Source organism: Monodon monoceros, unplaced genomic scaffold (genome assembly GCF_005190385.1).
Source record: "Monodon monoceros isolate NGI ecotype Baffin Bay Population unplaced genomic scaffold, NGI_Narwhal_1 Super_Scaffold_12, whole genome shotgun sequence".
NCBI lineage: Eukaryota > Metazoa > Chordata > Mammalia > Artiodactyla > Monodontidae > Monodon > Monodon monoceros.
The window spans coordinates 167999120-168021376 of NW_021703768.1; the positions used below are offsets into that span (position 1 = coordinate 167999120).

Consider the following 22257-nt stretch of genomic DNA (forward strand, 5'->3'; position numbering starts at 1 on the left):
GCGTACCGCAAAAAAAAAAAGAACCAGCTTGACGCCCCCCTCGGGGAGTAAATAGCACAGTTCCAATAGGAACAGCCAGGTTCCAAAAGGAATTAGACTGAGGACTAGCACGGTTCCAGGAGATATAGCCTGGTTTCAAAAGTCAGGCCGAAGTGCCAAATGAGTACCCCCAGAAAGGACAAAGCCTTTAACAGAAAGGATGAAGGCTTCAAAAATAAATTAATTAATTAACATAATAAATAAATAAATACAATAAGCAGATTCCCACATAAAGCCTGGAGACTTTCAAAATGCAAAAAGAGCAGAGCTTGAATCCAGGAGAAAATTTACCTTCAAACTCAAGGGTTGGCAAGGAAGCAGGGAGTTCAGTGGGCTCTGTGGGTACCAACACCTGTTTGCTCACCAGCCTCAGAGTCACTGGGGGTCTTCTCAGGACCCCACTTCTCAGATACCAAGTAATATTGACCTAAAACAATAAAACAGCCAGTTATTTTACCAACAAAATGGGTTTATTTGGGAACAGCAAAGAATTGCAATTTGGGACATGCAGTCTATGGAGAACCACAGGCAAGCCTGGAGACATAGGGGAGAAACGTTCTTTTATCGAGAAGGTGGGGGGGGGGAGTTGGTGTTATAAACAAAGAATCCACTGGAGGAAACTGGGAGTTTGAAGTGTAGTGGCTTTTCTTGGGCTGAGTTGTGACAGTCTCTCATTGGCTGGGCCGTTGCCAGGCAAGGAGAAATCCTTCCTTCCTCCTGTTGGGTAGCAAAGTAGTAATCTTCTTCCTGTTGGAGATGCAAAGGTACCATCTCTTTCTGTTGCAGAACTGACACTGAGGGGTAAGGTATGAAAGCTCGTCTTTCAGGCCTCCCCACTCCATTTTAAATTAAATGTTTATTAATTTTCCCAGACGCTATATCAATAATCTCAGCAGGCATATATTCTCTCATCATGAATGTTTCCTGAACTGGGGGCTGCCCCACTGGCTGGGTTTGTCATTGCTGTGCTTTTGCTTTCCTTGGTCTTAGGGGTCCGACAGCACAGACTGCTTTGTCTGTTTCACCATCAATCACCACAACATCTTCCCGTTCACTCTCCTCACTTTCCCAGGGGTCCTACCTCTTAGCGGCTTTGTCACAAGTGTCCCGACCTTAGTCTGAGACAACTTGCACCCTCCTAGCTTTGAAAAACAGCACACTCAGTTCTCCAACTTAACATCCAGCTCTCTCACGTTGTCCATCAGCCCCAAAGTTAGGAGAGAAGTGAACAACCTCACATCCTTCTCTAACCTCAGCTCTTCCCTCAACTTCTAACTCAAACTTCAGCCTCTAGTTGGGCATCAGTGACCAGCCCCCTGTGGAAGCCATTAATCTCCTTCTTTCCTGAAGTGCACTCTGCATAGTTCCTCAAACAGAACATCAGACCAGTTTGTGTTTTCAGGACATCCCTGAACTTATGCAGAGGTCCAAGAGCATCTACCTACAGGCCACTCTTCCCCACAAAGAGTGGGGTTGATGACCAACCTGTAATTTCCCCTGCAATGCCTCTTCCCCAAGGCCCATTTTTGCAGTCTCCTGGCTGTCTCACCAATTGTCGGTTCCCAACCTCTGGAATTCCTTGAGTGAAATCTGAAACTGGCCCCTATAGAGAGAGGGTAAGGAGAGATGGAAGAAAGAGGCAGACCACTCCAGATGGGTAGGTGGCAGGTTTAATAAGCAAGGGAACTTACTTATGAGGCTTGTCTTGTGTGGCTGCAAGATGAGTAGATATCTACACCCACCCACCAGAATCTTACAAGTTTATACAGAGGCCTTAATGGGGGTACAGTCAGATATATCATCTAGATGGTCTCAAAAGTGCATTACTTTCTCAAGGTTTGTCTTGAAGTGACTTGAAATGAGAAAAGTGGGCAGAATATACATTCCAGGGATAAAGGAAGAGATATGGAGCCTCCAATTGCCCCGGTCCAGCTCCCAGTTCAACCGGTGGTCACATCCTTTTGGTGACCTCTTGCAACAAGGAACATGGTTTGAATGCCCACACTCAGCCCTGGGACTGAGAAAGGAGTGCTGATTGAACTGTGGACCCAGGGAAATGTCCAATGTGGGTGGAGGACACTCTGGAGCTTCTGTGTCTTACAGGAGAGGGAGGAGCTGCTGGAACAGGGACCATGAGAGGAGCTGGAAGGAAAACAAGAATGACTGTGACATACTCAGAGAGACAAGAATCCACTCAGGGGCAGGCAATAGATTAAATTCTGGATTCCTCTTTAGGGAAAGCAAGAGGCAGGGAGACGTGCCTCCCCTTGGACCCAGTAACCCCATTTCTGGGAACTCAATCTAAGGAAAGAATTCAATTGAATCCAAAACTTATCAAATGGTGACAGGGATGAACTCTCACAGGGATGTGAGAAGGCACCAGGTATTGAGCTAAACGCTTTTGATATATTGATTTATTTCATCATCATAACAGCTTGGGAAGGAGCTGATATCACACCCATTCGATAAGAAAGCACAATCTGGGACTTCTCTGGTGGTGCAGTGGTTAAGAGTCTGCCTGCCAGTGCAGGGGACACAGGTTCGATCCCTGGTCCCAGAAGATCCCACATGCCATGGAGCAACTAAGCCCGTGTGCCACAACTACTGAAGCCCGTGTGCCACAACTACTGAAGCCCATGCGCCTAGAGCCCGTGCTCGGCAACAGAAGCCACGGCAATGAGAAGCCCTCCCCCAGTAAGGAAGAGTAGCCCCTACTGGACGCAACTAGAGAAAGCCTGTGCGCAGCAATGAAGACCCAACGCGTCCAAATAAATAAATAATTTTTTTTAAAAAAGACGAGCTAATTCTATATAACCATATATTTTTTTAAAAAGAAAAGAAAAGAAAAAAGAAAGCACAATCTCAGCAAGGTGAAGTAGCTGGTCCAGAGCCAAGATGGAATCTGAGGTCAAGTCTGATCCCTAAGCTGCACCTAAGACGCTCCAGGGCAATGCTCCTCACCCTCGGCACTGTTGAGACCCAGCATCCTCTGTAGTGGTGGGGTCACCGTCCTATGTATTATATAGGATGTTGAGCATCAGCCCTGGTTCCCACTCACTAGATGCCAGCGCATTTCCTCCCCCAGTTGTGACAACCGAAACTGTCTCCAGCCATTGCCCAATGTCCCCTGGGGGCGGAATCGTCGCTGGGCCAGCGCCTTCCTATAAGCATGGCGATGTCCTCTGTCGCCCACACATGGCCATATATAACTGAAAACACCTCAATGTCCCAAAGTAAAGTGTTCTGTCAATGCAATGAAATACATGTGTAGTTTCATGAACAGAAATAAAGCAGTTAAGTGAAGGAAGGATTATGGATGAGCTTTTGGTCCTTTACGAAATGTGTTTCTTTAATGTCTTACATTATTCTCTTATAATTAACCACAAAAAGAAAAATCTCCTATGGGAATTCCCTGGCAGTCCAGTGGTTAGGACTCTGCACTTTCACTGCTGAGGGCCTGGGTTCCATCCCTGGTCTGGGAACTAATATCCCACAAGCCATGAGGCACAGCCAAAAAAAGAAAAAGAAAAGGAAAGAAAAATCTCCCTTGTGTGTGCTCCCTGCTCCTAAAATAGTGTCTCTGCCCTGCCCGCCCCAGAGAATGATGGTGGCCTCCTCTTAACTGAACCCCTTATGAGCCTGTGGTTTCTACTTGCCTACAAGGAATGTTCCAGTATGTTTTGGTGGAACTAAATTTGTCAAAAGTAACAAAGAGCCAAAGTTGGAACAATTTGAGTGACAAAATAATGTCAAGTGTAAAATCAATATCCATGAGTCCACAGATATAAATAAATGATTGAATAAATAAATAAATGAGGGAGAAGAGACAAATCTCCCAGGCAGAAGAATCCCAAACAATGTACACAAACGTTCTGCCCTCAAGGAGGTAGAGCACGACTCCCCATCCCTTAGGTGTGGGCTGTAAATAGTGACTTCCTTCCAAAGGGCACACCACCTCTGCCAGGTGATCAAGGTCGACATCACAGGGATAAGTCACACTGACGGCGCGTGCCCTGGACACATGTGTAATGAGAAAGGCACTTCCCCTCTGTGGTTCTTCTCTCCAAAGCCCAGTCCAACCATGAGAAAAACACCAGACAAATCCCAACTGAGGGCCCTCCTACGGAACACCTGACTCCAAACTGTCAAGTTCATCAAAACCAAGCAAATCTGAAAAACTGTCTCAGCCCAGACACATAAATGTCCCGTGAGGATCCTGGGGCAGAAAAGCGACATTAGCGACACACTGAGGAGATCTGAATAATGCATGGACTTCAGCTAATAATAATGTTATCAATCAGAATTTGTTCATTAGTTGTAACAAAGGTACCATACAGCTGTAAGAGGGTCAAAGTAGGGAAAATGGGGTGTGGGGTCTATGGAATGTTTTTGTACTCTCTTCGCTATATTTCTGCAAACCAAAATAAAATGATTCTTTAAAAACTAGCAAAGCTAAAATCAGCAGAATGGTGGCATAACTATTTCCATTGGGAATTTTAGAGGGAAACCCCACAGACTTTCTGTTTGCAGCACTGGGATTAGAGTGAGGTGAATAAGGCACTTGCTTTGGTTGCAGAATGTAAGGGGGGGCACCCAAAAGTTCTATTATGATCACCCCCATTTTACAGCTATGGAAACTGGGGCTATGAGGAAATCTCTTGCCTAGGGTCCCATAGGGAGGCAGGGCTGCTCACACACTCTCTTGGCCTCTACCTGAAATCATGGTCCCAAGCTGACCCTAAAGTCTTAAGGCCAGCACAGCGGGGCTCCAATAAGTCAGCTTTGCCAAGGGTCGTGTCTTTGCACTTGGAGTCCTGGCCTGGAACGGAGGACCCTACTCATGGGATACACAAGCTCCCCCTGGGCCTCCTCAGCAAGATCATCACTGATCCCTTGTCAATTTGGCTGCTGAGTGGTTTTAATGGGGGTCTTCTAGGCAGAGAGATGTCCAACTGGGGACCTGGGCCCCTGGCCTTGGCCCCATGCACCATCTGACCCAGCTGACTGCAAACACGGCAAATGGCTGACGCAACAGAATCAGGGCTGTGGTCAGGCTGCGGCTGAAGAAGCCACAGGAAAAGCACGCAGCTGCCTTCCAGAGGTCACAGCCGGCAACTGGAAGCCTGTAATCAAGCCGATTTCCAACAGGAAGCTCTGGCTCCCCAGGCCACATGGAGGGGAGATCAGTGTGGCCTGAGTTTCCTTGAAGCTCACTCCAGGGTCCAACCCCCTTTGGAGGCCTCTCCCCAGATGACCCCCGGGCCCTCTGGGTTCAGCGTGTTCCAGATGGACATGATCATCTTTCCTCAAAATGGGCTCCTCCCTCCATGGCCGTGTTTCTGCATTACCCACCTCTCCTTCTGCCCTGAGCCACACAGCCGTCCACACATCCATTGAGTGCCTACTGGATGCCAAAGCATTTTACTCAAAACTCCTCACTGGCCCCTCCTGCTGAGGGGCCGCACTTTACAGATGAGGAAACTGAGGTTCTGTTAGCACAAGTCCGTGTGCCCTACGCACAGTGAGGTCAAACAAACCGAAACGTCAGAGTTTGGAGCAGAGAAAGGTTTATCTCAGGGCCATGCAAGGAGGCGGGAGGCTCGTGAACGCGGGGTTCAGAAAAACCCTGAACTCCCAGAAGGGTTTCAGCAAAACATTTTTAAAGGCCGGGTATGTGGGCGGCGGCGGTGCGGGGAGGTGTTGGTCACAGGGTCTGTGATCAGCTCGTGCACAATTCTCTGATTGGCTGATGGTGAGGTAACAGGGTGGTGTCACAGGGGTTAACATGGTCAATCCTTAGGCACCACTAGGCCTGGGGGCTACATGCTCATGGTCATCAAGTAGTTAACATCTTCCGTTTGGCGAGGGAGGCGTTTCACATCTGTAAAAACAACTCAGGAATGAAGGCCCCACAGGGTCCTGCTCGCTTACAGTTCAGAGGGTTTATGTGGAGTCCTGGGGTGGTAGGGGCAGACTGTGGAAGTAGGAGCCGGTTCCTGGCTGGAGCTAGAACAGGGACCTGGTTTGTTGGCTGGGGCAGCCTCTGGTGGCCAAATAGGGGGACTGCAGCCTTAGTCTCGTGGGTCCATCCAGATCGTCTCTCCGCTCCCACAGGCTATGGTCCCTCCTCTGACACTCTCCATGGCACCCTACGGTCCCCTTGGCGGGGGGGAGGGGCAGGGATGCTAAGTGAACCCCTGCTAGGTCACCAGGGAGACCCCTGAATTCAAAACCCAGCCTCTTCTGTCAGACCCAGACCCTGTCCCCAGTCCAGTAGTCACCTGTCAGCCTCAGTTTCCCCAGCTGGGGACTTGGGAACCAAAAATGCCCTCGGCCTCTTCAGGTCGTGGTACAGATGAACACAAAGGTGGCATGCACTAAACACTCAGTAACTGCAGTTGTCACCCTCAGAAACATAAAGGAGAAGGGCAGGGACTTGAGATGGGGTGTCGCAGGTGGCCCCAGCTCCCCTCCCACAGGATCTCACTGGCCAGCAACCAAGCCAGAAAGCCCCGAGGCCATAATTAGGCAGAAACAACCCACCTCTTTTTCTGAGAAAGGGAAAAAGGAAACCGAAACAGAAAGCCTGGGCTCTGCTCTGCCTTTAGACGCCCCCATTCAAGTATCTCCAAGTCAGAGGATCCTCCTGGAACTTGTCATTGGTCAGCACAGCTCCTATGCTAATAAGGGGGTAGCCCCAGCCCAGAAGAGGTTCCTGCGCCTTCCCCTAACTCCCGTCCAGACTCCCTACGGACAGATCTGGAGCGCACCTACTTTTTATCACTACAGCCCCTGTGCCCATGGTTGACCACTTGAATGAGTCGGTGCTGCATTGCTTGCAAGCTGCCGCGGTGCCTGTGCTTCCTGCTGCTACTGGTGATTCTGATGGCTCTACTTGTAGCCTTGGTCATCTTCGCTGTCAGGGCCAACAGCAAGCACTGCACGGATGGCCTCCAAGCAGAGCAGGAGTGTCAGAACCGCACTCGGTACGTGCAGCACCAGCTAACCCAGGCCCAGGAAGTCTTACACAAGATGGAGATACAGGCCGCCACCTGCAACCAGACGGTGGTAAGCCACTGCACCCCCTAGAGAGGGCCCTGTACTTGCGGGGGGTTCTTACAGGGTCTGTGTGGAGATCAAGATAGACCTTAAAACCCCCCCCTGGATGTCCCCACCAGGGTTTGGAGACCTCTAAACTCTCTCCAGGGTGCTAGTGTGGGGTGGGGCCTTAAAACTCCCCACAGCACCCAAATCAGGGGCCTCAGTATCCCTGCTAGGATATGGGGGAATCTCCAGACTCCAGGGCACTGGTGTGTGGGAGCTAGAAACTCCCCTCGGGCCCCAGTCTTGGGGGAGCAGAAGTCCCCCCTAGGGGTTGGGATCGGGACCTCACCAGGTCCCAAAGAAAGAGGCTCTTGATACTTCCACTGCATCCTGAGAGACTCTGGAATTTTCATCTGTGTCCTGATATGGGGGAGCCTTGAAACTCCCACTGGTCCTCTACTTGGACTCCGAAATCCCCCCTGTGTTCTGGTTTTGGGAGGACCTCTCAATCTTCTTGGGCAATAGCCCCGGGGGATCTGGAAACTTCTCCTAGAGTTTGGGCATGGGGAGCTTCCAAATTCTCTTGGGGAGGGCCTCAAAACTCCCATTTCTAGGATCACACCCTTATCGGTGGCCCTGGGAGGGTGGGAGTTATGGCCACTCTTCAAGGTGGGAGACTGAGGTGCAGGGGACGGTCGGAGTGGAAACTGAAGGGGGTTTGGACCCAAGCTCCTCTGATCCCAGGGCTTAAGGAGGGGTCCAGGGCCCAAGGACAGAAGTCCAGTTTCCCACACCCCACCCCCACCCCCGCGTCGCAGGTGACCCTGAGGGATTCTCTGAAGACGGAGCAGGCACAGGTGGCAGAGCTTCAGGGTGAGAAAAGCATAAGGCCAGCGTTCCACGGACGGGGCTCGGAGGGGTGGGCCAGTTATTGAAAAGGACTAAGGAGGGAGGGTCCCAGGGTTGGGGTCGGGAGGGAGGGATGGGGTCAGATTCCATTTGGAGTAGGGGAGGGGGGAGCACGCCAGGTTTCCCAGCGTGGGTTGAATGAGGGCGGGGCTAGAGGCGGGGACGTGTCCCGGGTTGGAGCCAGGTGAGTGGGCGTGGTCAGTGTGTTGACGCGCCCCTTGATTCTGTACCCGACCCCACCAGGAGAGGTCAAGATTTTGAAGCAGAAGCTGGAGGACACTTTGGCGGAGGTGCAGCGACTAAGGTCCGAGACGACCCCCCCCACACCGGCCACTCCCCTTTCACCCCACCCCGAAGACTCGCGACCCCCTTGGCTTCGAAAAACCCCGTTGCTCAGGGGGCAAAGTTTAAGTCCCAGCCTTGTCCCTTGTGTCACACAGCCATGGGGTGGCCTCTGCCAGCTCTCCTCCCCAGTGAATTGGTGGGGGAGGAGTGGAGATTCTTAGGGGCGCAGCCTCCAGCTGCTGGAGCCGGCTTGGCAGCTGCCTGAGTTGTCCCGATCTCTACTCCAGAAGAGGGAGTGAGGCCTCAGCTGAGAACAACTCTTCTAGCTGCTCGAGCGTCCTGTTCGCTGTGGTCGTGGTCGTGGTCCTCGAGGCTCTGCTGATCTGAGGTCCCAGAAAGCCTGCCGGTAAGGAGGGGGCAGCCCCGGGGAAAAGAAAACTGGGAAAGGATGGGAGTCGGGGATGGGTCACGGTCTGGGGAGGTGGCCTACCTGCGGGGCAGAGGGCTGGGCACCGAGGAGAAGAATATTGGAGAGGGAGGGAGAGCCCAGTGAGCAGGGAGGGGGTGGGGTGGGGCGGTCCTGGAGCGGGGCAGGGCTTGGGGGGGGGGCGGAGCCCGTGTTGTATCTGCCTCCGAGTCCCTGTTTTGATGTCTTTTAGGCCACAACCTGGACTGGTCCGGTTCCCTCTCTGCTTCCCCCTTTGAGGCTTCCTGACCTGGCCCGTTCTGAGGGGACCACATGGCAACACGGCTGTGGGGAGGAGAGGGGGGATGGGGTAGCCTAAGGGGTCCATGGGGCAGCTCTGGAGGGATACCTTGGGCATGCAGAAGTAGCGGAGTTGGCCCAAGGCTGCCCTAGAGCTGAGGAGGGCATGGGGGTGGAAGGTGGGGCACCTGCTTCTTGCTGACACGGTTTCTAGAAAGTCACTTTCTTCTGGGGTCTTTGGGCTCCGAAAAAGTAAACACCCCTCTGGGGGGGAAAACTTTACTCTCAAGTTTTTGGAGTGTTACTGTGTCACCCCCAAGCATCTGGGGGCTGCCCTGCGGACCAGGGTGGACACCCATTGACATCCACATCCAGCTTTCCCTGCTCTAGAATGTTCTCAGGAATCCCTACGGTTCTGGCAGTCACCACCCCACTGCCTCCCCAGCCCTCTTGTCCATTTGGATCGTCTTAAAGAACTCTACACCCTCATCAGCTCGCTTGCAGTGTTCTGCTCTCATCTCCTCGCCGGGATCTTCTGATGGCAGCGGTCCCATGAGGAAACCAAGGCTGTGGTGAGGGACACTTTGCCCTGGTTCCCAATCCCTTCCCACAGAAAGTGCAGGGCTGGGATCAAACCTGGATCTGCAGACACACACAGGCCTGTGTCACCATACCCCCTCCTCCAGAGAGCCTCTCTGCTTCTCAAAATTGAAGGCCACTGGGAGTCCCCTGGTGGCCTAGTGGTTAGGATTTTGAGCTTTCACTGCCGTGGCCCGGGTTCAATCCTTGGTTGGGGACCTGAGATCCCGCAAGATGCGTGGCACGGCCAAAAGTAAAAATAAAAAAATTGGAAGGTGTTCAAAATTGAAGCCCACCATCTGATAAACCCTTCAACCCACTTTCTTGGATCCTCCCATGGCCCATAATTCCTTCCTCCTCTGTTACCTTCCTTCCTCCAAGTTCCCCTGGAATTCTGACTATTGTCCGGGCAACTTCTTGTGCGTGGCTGGGGGTGGGGGCAGGTCCCTTGCATCTGCCCAGAATTCCCAGAATTCTGCACTGCCCTCACCATGGCCCCGAGCCCAGATGGTCGGGCCCCCCCTCCATGGCTCCCGCTGCCCTCCCAGGGACCCCCAAACCCCATCCCTGCCACAGGCCCCCCTGACGCTCCCCCGACCCCACCCCCCAGCCCCTAACTTCCTATTGCTCCACCCCCTGTGACCATTTCTCTGCATTTTGATTTGTCAAGTTCCTTCCTGCCTCATGGCCTCAGCTAGTCTCTACCTCCTGCTCGGAGCACCAGCTCCCCACTCTGAAGTTCTAGAACAGGGTTTCTCGGCCTCCAAACTCTTGACATTTGGACTGGACCATTCTCTGCTGTGGGGCCTGCCCTGGGCACTGTAGCACGTTGAGCAGCATCCCTGGCTTCCACCCACTAGAGGCCCATAGCACCTTACCCCGAGGTTGTGACAACAAAAAAATGCCCCTAGACGTAACCAAGTTTCCCCTGGGGGGCAGAATCAATTCCGGTGAGAACCTCAGCTCTAGAAGGTGAGACTTGGGTGCCCGTCAGTTCTGTGAGTGTCCCCAGCTCACAGGGGGGCTCAGCAGGCGTTCCCATGGAGTCCCTTTACAATGACTGAGTCATTTCACCACCACCCCCATCGGCAGCCCCGTCTAACAGATGAGGAAACTGAGGTCCAGAGGAGTGACTGGACTCGCTCAGGGTTTCTCAGCTGCTCAGGCAATGGAACCCTCTGCTTCCAGCAGGTTCTCTTGATTGCCGGGAAGCAGACCTTTCTCACATGACCTCAGTCCTTTCCCATCCCCACTCAACATCCTTCCCCCCAGCTCCCAGCTTGGGCTACTGGAAAGTTCCAAAACAGCTCCGCCTCCCACCCCCACCATACCTGGGCTGTGTTTCGCTGATGGAGGGGGCAGGTTTGCCCCAATATTATGGGTTTGACCTGCTCAATTTCTTCCCCTAAATTCCCACCCAATGGCTAGGGTATAAATGTCTCTCTTTCCTAAAAATGCCCCTCTCCCCTGGCTGGCTGTTGGGGGGATTCCAGCTTCAGCAGGAATCTGGCAGTGACCTGTGGCTGCTGTGTATCCCTGGCCTGAGACTTAGCCTCTCTGGGCTTTGGTTTCTTAATGTGGAATTGGGGGCGGGGGGCGGGAGGCTGGGCAGGTCAGGGAGGGACACAGATTCTATTTCATAGTGTTCACTCAGCTCACATTTCTGCACAACTACTGTGTGCCAGGCCCACGCGGCGGCAGTGTGAACAGGGCAGGTGCAGGCTTTGCTTCTTAGGGGCTCACCCAGTCTGATGGGGGAGGCAGCCAGGAATCACACACAGGTAAAATGACGGCAGAGCTGAGAGAGCTGATCAAAAGGGGCCTGAGGGCTTCCCTGGGGGCGCAGTGGTTGAGAGTCCGCCTGCCGATGCAGGGGACACGGGTTCGTGCCCCGGTCGGGGAAGATCCCATATGCCGCGGAGCAACTAAGCCCGTGAGCCATGGCCGCTGAGCCTGCGCGTCCGGAGCCTGTGCTCCGCAACGGGAGAGGCCACAACAGTGAGAGGCCCGCGTACCGCAAAAAAAAAAAAAAAAAAAAAAGGGGGGGGCCTGAGTTAGTGGGGAAGGGGGAGGGTTCTGGAGGAGGAGACACACTGGTGGACAGGGGAGAGCTGGTAGGAACTGTTAACTGGGCAAAGAGGGAGGAGAGGGCTCTCAGGCAGCCCTGGGGTAGGAATGCGCTGGCCTGAAGAGCGCTGAGGAGGGCAGGAGGCAGCTAAGAGCAGGAAGTGACATCAAAGACCTGCTAGGGGTCTTGCTGGGGAGGAAGAGGAGGGGGGGGGATTAGAAAGGGGTGAGGGGTAAGACGGGGAGATAGAGGGGGAAGAGAAAAAGAGGGGGAGTAGGGTGGAGGAAGAGGAGGAAAGGGAGGTGGAAATGGAGGCGGGCCAAGAGGAAATAAGGGGAAAGAGGGCGGAGGGGGAGGAAGAGGATTTGACTCAGAGGGAAGTCTGGGGAACGGTGTGAACGCGCCTGGATCTGATTCACGTTGTAAGGTCTCCCCCTGGTGGCCTAGTGGAGAATGGGCAGGGAGATGGGACGGATCCACCCTTGCGTCTACCCTCTGGTCCTCACAGCCAGCCACAAAAAGTGTGGCAGCCTGAGCCAGGCCAACCTCAATTGCTCGAGTAGCCTCCCGTCTTCTAGGCTTGGTCATTCCATGAACAGAATGGGGACAATATACCCCCAGACCCTCGCCAAGCGCCCCCTGTGCAAATGGGTGCTTTGCGCAGATGTGCTCAAGTGATTCCCACAAAGCCCTACGGGGCAGGAGCTACTGTCATCTCCGCTTCACAGAGGGGGAAACTGAGGCTCAGAGGGTCACGTGGGATGCAGATGCCAGACTGGAATCCAGGACCCCCCAGTCCTGTCCTGGGCTCCACTAGCCTGGGCTGGCCCCTGGCGTGGGTCCAGCCCCTCCCAACAAACTCGAAGCCACCGCCAGGCAGGGCGGAACCGTGGGTGTCCCTGGCGCCCCAAGGTGCCAATTAAATGCTCGTCGCCGTCTGGGGCCAGAGCTGTGGACGGCGGCATGGCCGAGCCGGGGCCGGAGCCGGGGCGCGCCTGGCGAGTGTTCGCCCTGTGCGGGGCCGCGGTGTTCCTGGCAGCGGTGGCGGCTGGAGCAGCCCTGCTGGCCTGGAATCTGGCCGCCTCGGCCTCCCGGAGGCCTCGCTGCCCAGAGCCAGGGGCCAACACCACGGCGCCGCCTGGAGACCTGGAGCCCGAGGTCGAGGAACTTCGGCGCCGGCTGGCAGAGGCTGCCCAGCGCGAGGAGGCCCTGACCAGGCAGTTGAACCAGGCCGAGGGTGTCCGACAGGAGCTGGAGGAGGCCCTAAGGGCCTGTGAGGGCCGCCAGGTAGGTGGGCAGGGTGGGGGGCTGTGGAATCCAGAATATGGGGGGGAGAGGGTGCACACACATCCCTGGGGCTCCCCCCCCCCGCCCTGTGCCTTGGTTTCCGCCATTCTTCAATTGAGGGAGGCAAATAAGAATACACACGTAATTCCTTCCAACTCCTACAATGCCAGTTCAGCCTTGAGTTTACCTTCTGACCAAGAAGGTGTCACTGTCCTCTGCTATTTGCCAAATCACTGGTGGAGGCTAGGGAAGCCTCAGACCCCTAAGCCCACCTGGGGAGGCCCTGTGCTAACCCTCCCCCTAGGTACCCACTCAACGTCCCACCTCCCAGCCAGTGTACAGCAGCCCTATTTTGAGAGAGGGACATTCATGTCACCTGTAATTAGGAGGCTAAAGTTGGCCTCTTGGGGGAGGTACCAGCCAGGTCCTCCCTTTTCCTCCTGCCACCCCCTTCAAGCTCTTCCTTAACCCTTCCCAGCCCTGAACCTCGCAGAAGAATCATCCTCAGAGTCCCAACCATTCACATTTATTGAGTAACTACTGTGTACCCCTGTGTCCCAGGCGCAGCAGAGGTTGGGCAGTGTATGAATTTTTGAAAATTCATGCCTTTTGAAAATTCATCCCTACGCCTTTCCTGACTGCCTAAGGGAAAGGCCTGGGGTAGCCGAGGTTAAGAGCAGCCTGCACTGGGTTCAAATTCTGTCTCTGCCTCTCGATGGAGGATTCTCCAAGGAAGCCAGGCCAGTAGTTTTGCAGAATGTCTTGTTGCCAAAATCTCGGCCTCTGTACCCTGGTACCAAATAGAAATACGGAGACAGAGTTTTGGAGGAAATAGAGAGTAGCTTTATTTCTTTGCCAGGCAAAGAGGGAACACAGCAGGCTAGCACCTCAAAAAAACTGTGCCCCCCTCTCTGGGGGAATAGGGAGAAGTCTTATAGTCAGGGCTTGTAGTCTGGGGTAGGTGATAAGGATCAAGGCAGTGATGGACTTGCATTCTTCTTTCTTCTGGGAAATTTCAAAACGGCCACAGCAGACATCCGTAACTGGGTCTGGTCATCTCCAAGATTATCGCTGGTGACCTCCTCTCTGAAATGAAGAAAGCTACAAGGGAGTGTTACAAGGGAGTGTGGGAGAAAAGAATGCCAGGTGCAGGATATAATTCACATAGAGTCAGAAAGTGATTAAGGAATCAGCTTTGTGTAGGACAATTCTAGTTGCATGCACTACAGATTAGTAACAGTTAAAGTGAAACTAGGATTGCTTAACTTTTATAGACCTGCTTTTGCTGTTTCTATAGCCATTCACTCATTCCTTTGTTTTCCCGGCTTGTTAGTAGGAAAGAAAAACCCCATTTTCCACTTCTACTGTAACAGTCTCACAGAGGTGACTAAGTATACCCTTGAAACCCAATTGTCAACCACCAAATTGGCTTGTGCTGGTCTGAAACCCCAGTCCGCGAGTCTAGATATAGCTAGGATTGGAACCAGATCCTGTCGGCAGAGCTAAACCCTTTCTATATCTAGTTGGCCTGGAGTAGGGGCCGGATGACCTGGACAGAGAACTTCTTCCAGGCAGGCACCTGTCACCACTCGGTACCCCAGACTTCAGAGGCCACTTCTGTGTTTTACAACTACAGGACCCCCAAAGGTCCAAATAAAGCTCAAGGAACACCAATGTAGTCTCAGTCTCCCCTAAAAAGGGCGGGGTCAATTCACTCCTTCTCCCCTCCCCCCTCCCCCCCTCACTTCCCCTCCACTCCGCAGAGTCGGCTTCAGACCCAACTGATGACACTGAAGACTGCGATGGACGAGGCCAAGGCTCAGGGGACCCAGATGGGGGCAGAGAACGGGGCGCTGACAGGTGTGTTGGGGTGCAAAGTGGTGGGCAGGGCTAGAGGTGGGAGGAGCCTAGAAGGTTCCCAGCTACGTACAGGTGCAAACGTAAAGCAGACGAACGCGAAAACTTGTGAAAGAAATGCGCATAATATGCAAAGGTTATGCGAATGTCAGAGAACAATGCAAATACAACGAAATATGCACACGCCGTGTAGAGACTCCCAAAAGTAATGTAAACCTATGAAAAGCTATGCAAATGACACGTAAAGGTCAGGCAAACAGCACACAAACTTAATTCAAATAAAACAAACCACGCAAATAGTAGGCAGACTATGAATTCGTAGCTGGTGTGCGAGGGGTAGGAGCCTGGTCTCCAGCCTGATCCTGCCCCCTGCGCCCGCAGAAGCCCTGGCGCGCTGGGAGGCGGCGGCCACGGAGTCTGCGCAGCGGCTGGACGCGGTGCAGCGGCGCGCGAGCACGGCGGAGGCCGAGAGTGAAGCCTGCGCAGCCCGGGAGGCGGCGCTGCGCGAGCACGTGTGAGTAAGGAGTGGGCGGGAAGGGTCCGGGGGAGGGCGAGCCCAAGCCCCTGCCCATGTGGGCGGGGCCTTGTGGAGAGTCAAGGCCCTCCTGAAGGTCAGGCGTTAGAACGTGGGGGGCGAACCTGGGGGGCGGGGGAGGCGCTCTTCGGGGACGGGAATCCCCCACGTTAGCGCTGGCACTCTGGAGGCATGGGTCCCTGGGGTCGGGCGCATACTGGGGGCTCAGGGGAGGGCGGGGAGTGCAAGTGGAGGATGCAAGAAAAATCGAGTACCGAGTGAGGGGCCGGGGGCCTGGAGGCGGAGCTTCTGGGGAAAAGGCTGGGAGTCCATGGGGAGGGGTCCTGGAAATGGCCAGGGGTGGAGAAGGGATGAGGGATCCTGGAGCATGGGATCTCTGGGGAGGGGGCGTTCCCAGGAAAGGCGGAAGAATGCTGGAGGGTCTCTGGGGAAGGGGGGTCCAGGTGCTGACGGGACCCTCCGTCCTTCCCGGCAGTTACGCCCTGGAAGCCCAGACGGGCCCCCAGCGCAGAGTGCCACACCCCCGGACACGCTCCGGGTCCCGACCTCGGCCCAACCCCCGCTCGCGCTCTCGCCCGGGAGCCTCCGGGGGTTGCAGGCGACCAGCGCGGCGCGCAAGGGGGTGAGTCAGACCCCAGCTGGATCAGGGCTCGAGGCCAGGAGGACAGACACTGGGGGCCCTGCTGGGACACTTACAGAGGTACCCACGCTAGATGAGATGCTCAGTCGACACCCATCAACGCTCAGCTTTCGACCGACAGCCGTCCTGAACGGAAACTGTGCAGAAAGAAGACCCGACCCTCTCTCTTTGACCATCTCGTGCTTATTTTGCAGATGGGGAAATTAAGGTCCATTTGGTCACAAGGTGAGATAGTGCAGAGCTGGGACTTAAGTCCCCTCTAAGGACAAGGACAATGTTGCCCTCATCGCACAGACGTGAGGACTTAGGGTCCAGCCCTGACCTGGGAGTGACCTGAAGGGGTTACTTCTCCTCTCTGGTCCTCAGTTTACCTTGCCTGTAAAATGAGTAATTGGAATGGTGAGAGCCAGCATATCCTTGACACCAAAAGCTGACAAAAGTGGCACAATAGGAAAACTACAGACCCCTCTCCCTATGAAGAGGGTACAAAACTCCCAAATGGAATTTTAGCAGAGAACCAAGTAACACGTTTTTAAGATACACCATAACAGAGTGACTTATGCCTGAGGTGCAGAGATGGTTCAATATTTGGAAGTCTGGTAATAAAATTTGCCATACTAAATGGATCAAATGAGAAAAATTCTGGAAAGGTCATCAAAATAGCAACAATTGCATGTAGGTGAGATTATACGGTATTTGTCTTTCTCAGCCTGACTTATTTCAGTTAACATAATACCCTCTAGATCCATCCATGTCGTTGAAATGGCAAGATTTCTTTTTTATGAGACTATTATGAGTAATATTCCATTGTGTGTGTGTATATATATATATATAACATCTTCTTTATCCATTCATCTATCGATGGACACTTAGATTCTAATTTCCAGACCGTAATCAGATTTTTCCAACTGTTCTGATAATGTCCTTTGTAACAAAAGAGTATCCTGGCTTACACATTGTATTAATCTGGAACATTCCTCAATCTGTCTTTGCCTTTCATGACACTGGCTTTTTCCTTTTTCTTTTTTTTTTTGACACTGGCAGTTTTTAAAAAGCCCAAGCGAGTCATTTCGTGGTGTCTGAGTTTGGGTTTTTGTGATGTTTCCTCATGATTAATTGGCATTTTTGGCAGGAATGCCTCAGAAACAGTCAACCCAATAATATTATCTGTTGTTGGTATGACTATATATAGAAAACCCAAGAGAATTAATGGAAACTTTCCTATATCTAAACAACTAGGTAGAAAATCCTTTCAAAGAAAAGAAAGATCCCTTTCAGATAATTTTTTATATCCAGGAATAAACTACGTTCCTTATTATGTAAGGATCTATTCTACATTAATTTTTCAAAAAATAACTCAGTAGAAAATGGGCAAAGTACATGGGCAGCCTGGTCATCGAAATATACAAAAAAGGGGCCCAATTTCACTGCTAGAGAAGAAATGCAAACTGAAAAAAATGTGATACCGTTTTCTACCCTTTAGTTTGTCAAAGACAAAAATAAAAACAAATTAAAAGTTTGTGAATACATTGTGTTGGCACTGCTGTTGGGACTGCTCATTGGTACAACCACTTGGGAGGGCAGTTTTCCAGAATCTCTCAAAATTAAAAGTGCACATGTTGTTTGACCCATCAACTCCTCTTCAGGCAATTTTTCTGCAACCATATTATTATTTTTTTTTTTTTTTTTGCGGTACGCGGGCCTTCCACTGTCGTGGCCTCTCCCGTTGTGGAGCACAGGCTCCAGACACGCAGGCCCAGCGGCCATGGCTCACGTGCCCAGCCGCTCCGTGGCATGTGGGACCCTCCCGGACCGGGGCACGAACCCGCGTGCCCTGCATCGGCAGGCGGACCCTCAACCACTGCGCCACCAGGGAAGCCCAACCATATTATTTTAATTAAAAAAAATTTTTAATCTACAACCATATTTAAATGTATACAAAATGATGGACTGAATGCAGTGGAGAATCCTGTGTTGGATCCTGGAACAGAAAAACACTTGGTGAGGAAATCAAATAAAGTCTAGAGTTTAGTTAATAGTAATATACGGAGATTAATTTCTTAGTTTTGACAAAGAAATTGGAAGAAGCTGCATGAGGGCTATTCAGAGACTCTCTGTATTATCTCTGCAAAGTTTCTGTAAATCTAAACGTATTCCAAAATTAAAAGTTTACTTTTAAAAAGATGAGGGTGGGGGAGAGGAGAAATGAAGACATTATTTTTACCACATTCTTGGTAATTGCAAAAAATTGGAAACAACCTCAGTGTCCATCAGTTGGGGACTGTTTAAATGAGTGTCCGTCCATCCACACCATGGACTGCTATACAACTGGTTTGTGTGGGTTTTTTTATTTTTTGTTTTTGGCCAAGCTGCCCGGCTTGCAGATCTTAGTTGCCTGACCAGGGATTGTACCTGCGCCCTCAGCAGTGAAAGTACAGAGTCCTAACCACTGGACAACCAGGGAATTCCCACTATAAAACTGTTAAAAAGGCCAAAGCTGATCTTCTCTGAGACGCATTAATGTAAAAAGCAGGAGAGCAGGGCTTCCCTGGTGGCGCAGTGGTTGGGGGTCCGCCTGCCGATGCGGGGGACGCGGGTTCGTGCCCCGGTCCGGGAAGATCCCACATGCTGCGGAGCGGCTGGGCCCGTGAGCCATGGCCGCTGAGCCTGCGCGTCTGGAGCCTGTGCTCTGCGTCGGGAGGGGCTACAACAGTGAGAGGCCCGCGTGCCGCAAAAAAACCCCAAACAAACAGGAGAGCAATAATTTGTGTACGTCTTTTAAAATTCGGGGCTGGGGGAAACTTTTATCCAAATATCTCTGAAGGAAACACTGGTCACAGCTGTGGCCTCTGGAAAAGGAATCAGGGATCTGGGGATCGGCGGGGGAAGCAGTCTCATGTTCCTCTGTATACCTTTTTGTAAAGTTTGCATTTTAAAAATCATGTGCATGTATTACCCTTAAAATAATTAAAATTTGTTTTGAAAAATTTCTGAAGAGGCTGCTGTAAGGAGGGGAACAGCACACTTGAAACTCTGATCCCCCCTCAGCCAGTCCTGCTTATTATCCCCCCACCCACCTTGGAGGTGGCTTGGTGGTGCCTGGTCAGGGCCTTTACTGGGAGAGGACCAACTTGGGGTGGGGGAAGGAATTGGAGGGCCCCCCCCCGCCCCCCGCAAAGGAGGAGGTGAGGCTGAGGGGAGAGATGAGAGTCTAACTGCTTTGTTCCGTTGCTGGCCACCAGGGGTCACCCCAGTCTGCAGACCTGGTTGCTGCTGGCTGAGGGCCCAGAACTTGAGAGGCAGGGAAGATGGGTCTGAGACACCCCCCTCCCCCTGCAACTCTGGCGTAAATCCAGAAGTGAGCAGGAAACAGCTTCTCCTTCTGGAGTCAGCTAGGGCTTGAGACTGGCCCTGCCTTGTCTGGGGCCCCAGGGACTGCAGACCCTCACTGTGGGGTCCAGGGCTGATTCACACAAAGGGCTGGGCTCAGGGCTGTAAATGGGACCTAAAATATTATCATTACTATTCACTTATTCTGCTAGCTTCACCTTGGCCATACCTGCCAGATCCCTGAAAATCAGCTCCGGGGAAATGTGGAGCCATGGGAGGTGTGTGAGCAGGAAGGGTACTGTCAGATCTGGTTCCCCCGCCAGAACGGAGAATCCCCCAGCTGCCTTGCCTTCCAGACCCCACCTGCCTCCCTCCCCACAGGGCCAGCCCCCAGCCTGCCCTTGCTCTGTTGTGCCTCCCTGTCTCCACCTGTCCAGTTACCACTCAAAGTCTCTGTCTGTCTCTCTGTCTCCAAGTCTTTACCTCTGTGTCTCCACCTTGTCCCCAGCACACTCTCCCAGGTCCCTGCCCTGGCCTCCCCTATTCATGGTCACCCTGGGGTCCCTCCGTGGCTACAGAAACAGGAGGGTATGGGAGGGGGGGGTGGAAAGGGGAAGCCTGGCACAAGCTGGGTGGAGGGCACTGGGGACAGCAGCAGCCTGACCTTGTTGGCGCCCAGTCCCAGGTAAGAAAGTGGGTCACCTTTTTTCAGGAAGGAACACGGATGCCCAGAGAGGACAGGCTCTTCCCCCACCCCCCACAAAGGGCTCTCCTTGCCTCCTCTGTCAACTCCAAAAGCCCAAAACTTAATATCCTTTGCATTTAACCAAAACCCAAACACGTTGGCATAAAAGTGGAGGGTTTTCTGAACTTTGCTGAAATTTTTCTTCGCCAGAAATATCGCTTCCTCCAGAACCTTCCTGAAGTTCTGTGAGAGTTTTTAAAAACCTCGTGTCTCCTTGAGAACTTCAGTGTCGGTCTTCAGAATGACACAGAGCTGACTTCCTCAGGACAGTCTTCCCGTCTCTGCCCAAACAATCAAATGAAACCAAATGGATTGTTTTTAATTTAGAAAAAAATAATTAAAATCGAAGTCCCTCCAAAGGAATTCAGAGAGATTCATGCACAAAATTTCCTGTGACTATGACAAATGGTTTTCAGGGAAAAACCAAATGCTCACATCATTCGATGCATTTGACCTCATGTGAATTCGAAGACCAGTTGCTCACCTCCTCCCTCTGGAATTTTCTGGCCAGGAATTCAGGCAGAACGTGTTCAGAGAGTCTGTTTTTAGAAATTTTAGACTCTGCTGGCAGGAGTGTCAATGGAAACAACCTCTTTGGAGGACAAATTGATGACAGCTGTCAAAATGTAAAATGGGTCTTCCCTGGTGGCGCAGTGGTTGAGAGTCCGCCTGCCGATGCAGGGGACGCGGGTTCGTGCCCCAGTCCGGGAGGATCCCACATGCCGCGGAGCGGCTGGGCCCCTGAGCCATAGCCGCTGAGCCTGCGCGTCCGCAGCCTGTGCTCCGCAACGGGAGAGGCCACGGCGGTGAGAGGCCCGCGTACCACCAAAAAAAAAAAAAAAAAAAAGTAAAATGTTATTGCTTTAGGACCCAGCAATTTCACTTGTGGAGATTTGATATCGTCTTATTTTGTTCACTGAAACAAAAAATTTAGAAACAGTCTAAGTGCCCATTGGTAATTATTATGGTAATGTATGTGCTGAAAACCTAAACAGCAGTCAAAAGGAGTCAACAATCTCAAAGTCATAATGTTGAGCAAAAAGAGGAAGTTTCATCATTACCTTTTCCATTAAAAAAAAAAATCTAGCTTTTAAAACAAATTATTGGAAAAAGAAACATTACAAATCAAAGTTGTGAGATCAAATTGCCAAAAAGAATGTTATTTCTGAGCTTGATACAAAAGACATTAGTGTGTATATTGAAAACTCTTGTTCTTACACTGTGACAGTTGCTCAAAATTGTAGCACATCAGGTCTAGAGTGGCTTTTTGGTTTTCTAGGAGTTTATGGTTGCCTTTCTTTTCTCTTGACAACAGATATCATGTTCATACGTACATATATGCAACATCTTCAGTATACAGTGAAAGACAGCCAAGATCTTAAGCTCATACCAAGACTGTCACACCTCCTGGCATTGGCCTAAGCACTGCCCCCTTGCCTGAGCTCTCAACTGGACCCTTGTCACCCAGGCTCTACCCCTGTCATGCCCCCTTTCCCCTGGTGATCCCACAGGCCCAGGGCAACAGCAGCTGGGACAGTGTCCCTCCCCTGTGTCTCAGTTCCCCAGCCTCACGTCAGAGGCTGTGCATGATCCAACCCCACCTTAAAAAACTACCACCATTTATTAAGGTTAACTGTGTGCCAGGCACTGTGACAAGTGTTTCACAACCGGCTTTGTTGCCTCCACTTTAGACAGGAGAAAACTGAGGCTCAAGGAGGAGAAGTCACTTGTCCCAGGTCTCACAGCGGTAGGTGGCCCAGCCAGAACTTAACTCCAGAGGCCTGCATTGAAACCATGTATTCACTCTGCCTACATGACTCCCCATTAATGCAGATGGGAGATGTCCTCCTCCCACCCTGCTCCAGGGGACTCTGGGTGGGCCTGACCAACCCAGAGAAATAGCTGGTTGGGCACCACTTGCAGCCCCCAACCCTCCTCCCTCCCAGTAGTGGCTGGGAAGGGTCCGGAATCAGGAATCAATGGGTAGCTGCAAAGGCCAAAGGTCAGACAGGGGTTTCCTGCCCATCCCTGGGAACTTCCTCCATCCCGACCCAACTCCCACCTCCTTGATGAACACCACCCTGGAGGACCCCTCCCCGCTCAACTACCCCCCACTCCACTACCCTGGCTAATAGGGGGATGGGTCCCCATGCCACCGCCTTCAGCCTGCTGTGCCCCCCACAGGCAGTGGACAGCAACTGTGTTATCGTCACCCACCCATGGTCCAGCCTCC

General features: G+C 52.3%; 2 protein-coding genes across 2 annotated transcripts; both read left to right on the forward strand.

Moving 5' to 3' along the window:
* The first annotated feature begins 6824 nt into the window (after positions 1 to 6824).
* On the forward strand, positions 6825 to 10125 carry BST2 (bone marrow stromal cell antigen 2). The gene is given in 6 exon segments (XM_029219040.1): positions 6825 to 6875; positions 6877 to 7107; positions 7902 to 7956; positions 8236 to 8296; positions 8565 to 8683; positions 8937 to 10125. Coding segments are annotated over 5 exon segments (483 nt in total). The 5' UTR covers positions 6825 to 6839; the 3' UTR covers positions 8665 to 8683; positions 8937 to 10125.
* Positions 10126 to 12593: 2468 nt separating this feature from the next.
* On the forward strand, positions 12594 to 15935 carry CCDC194 (coiled-coil domain containing 194). Its single transcript, XM_029219039.1, has 4 exons — positions 12594 to 12917; positions 14681 to 14777; positions 15156 to 15288; positions 15785 to 15935. The coding sequence occupies exons 1-4, from the start codon at positions 12594 to 12596 to the stop codon at positions 15933 to 15935; spliced, it is 705 nt and encodes a 234-aa protein (XP_029074872.1).
* Positions 15936 to 22257: the final 6322 nt, after the last annotated feature.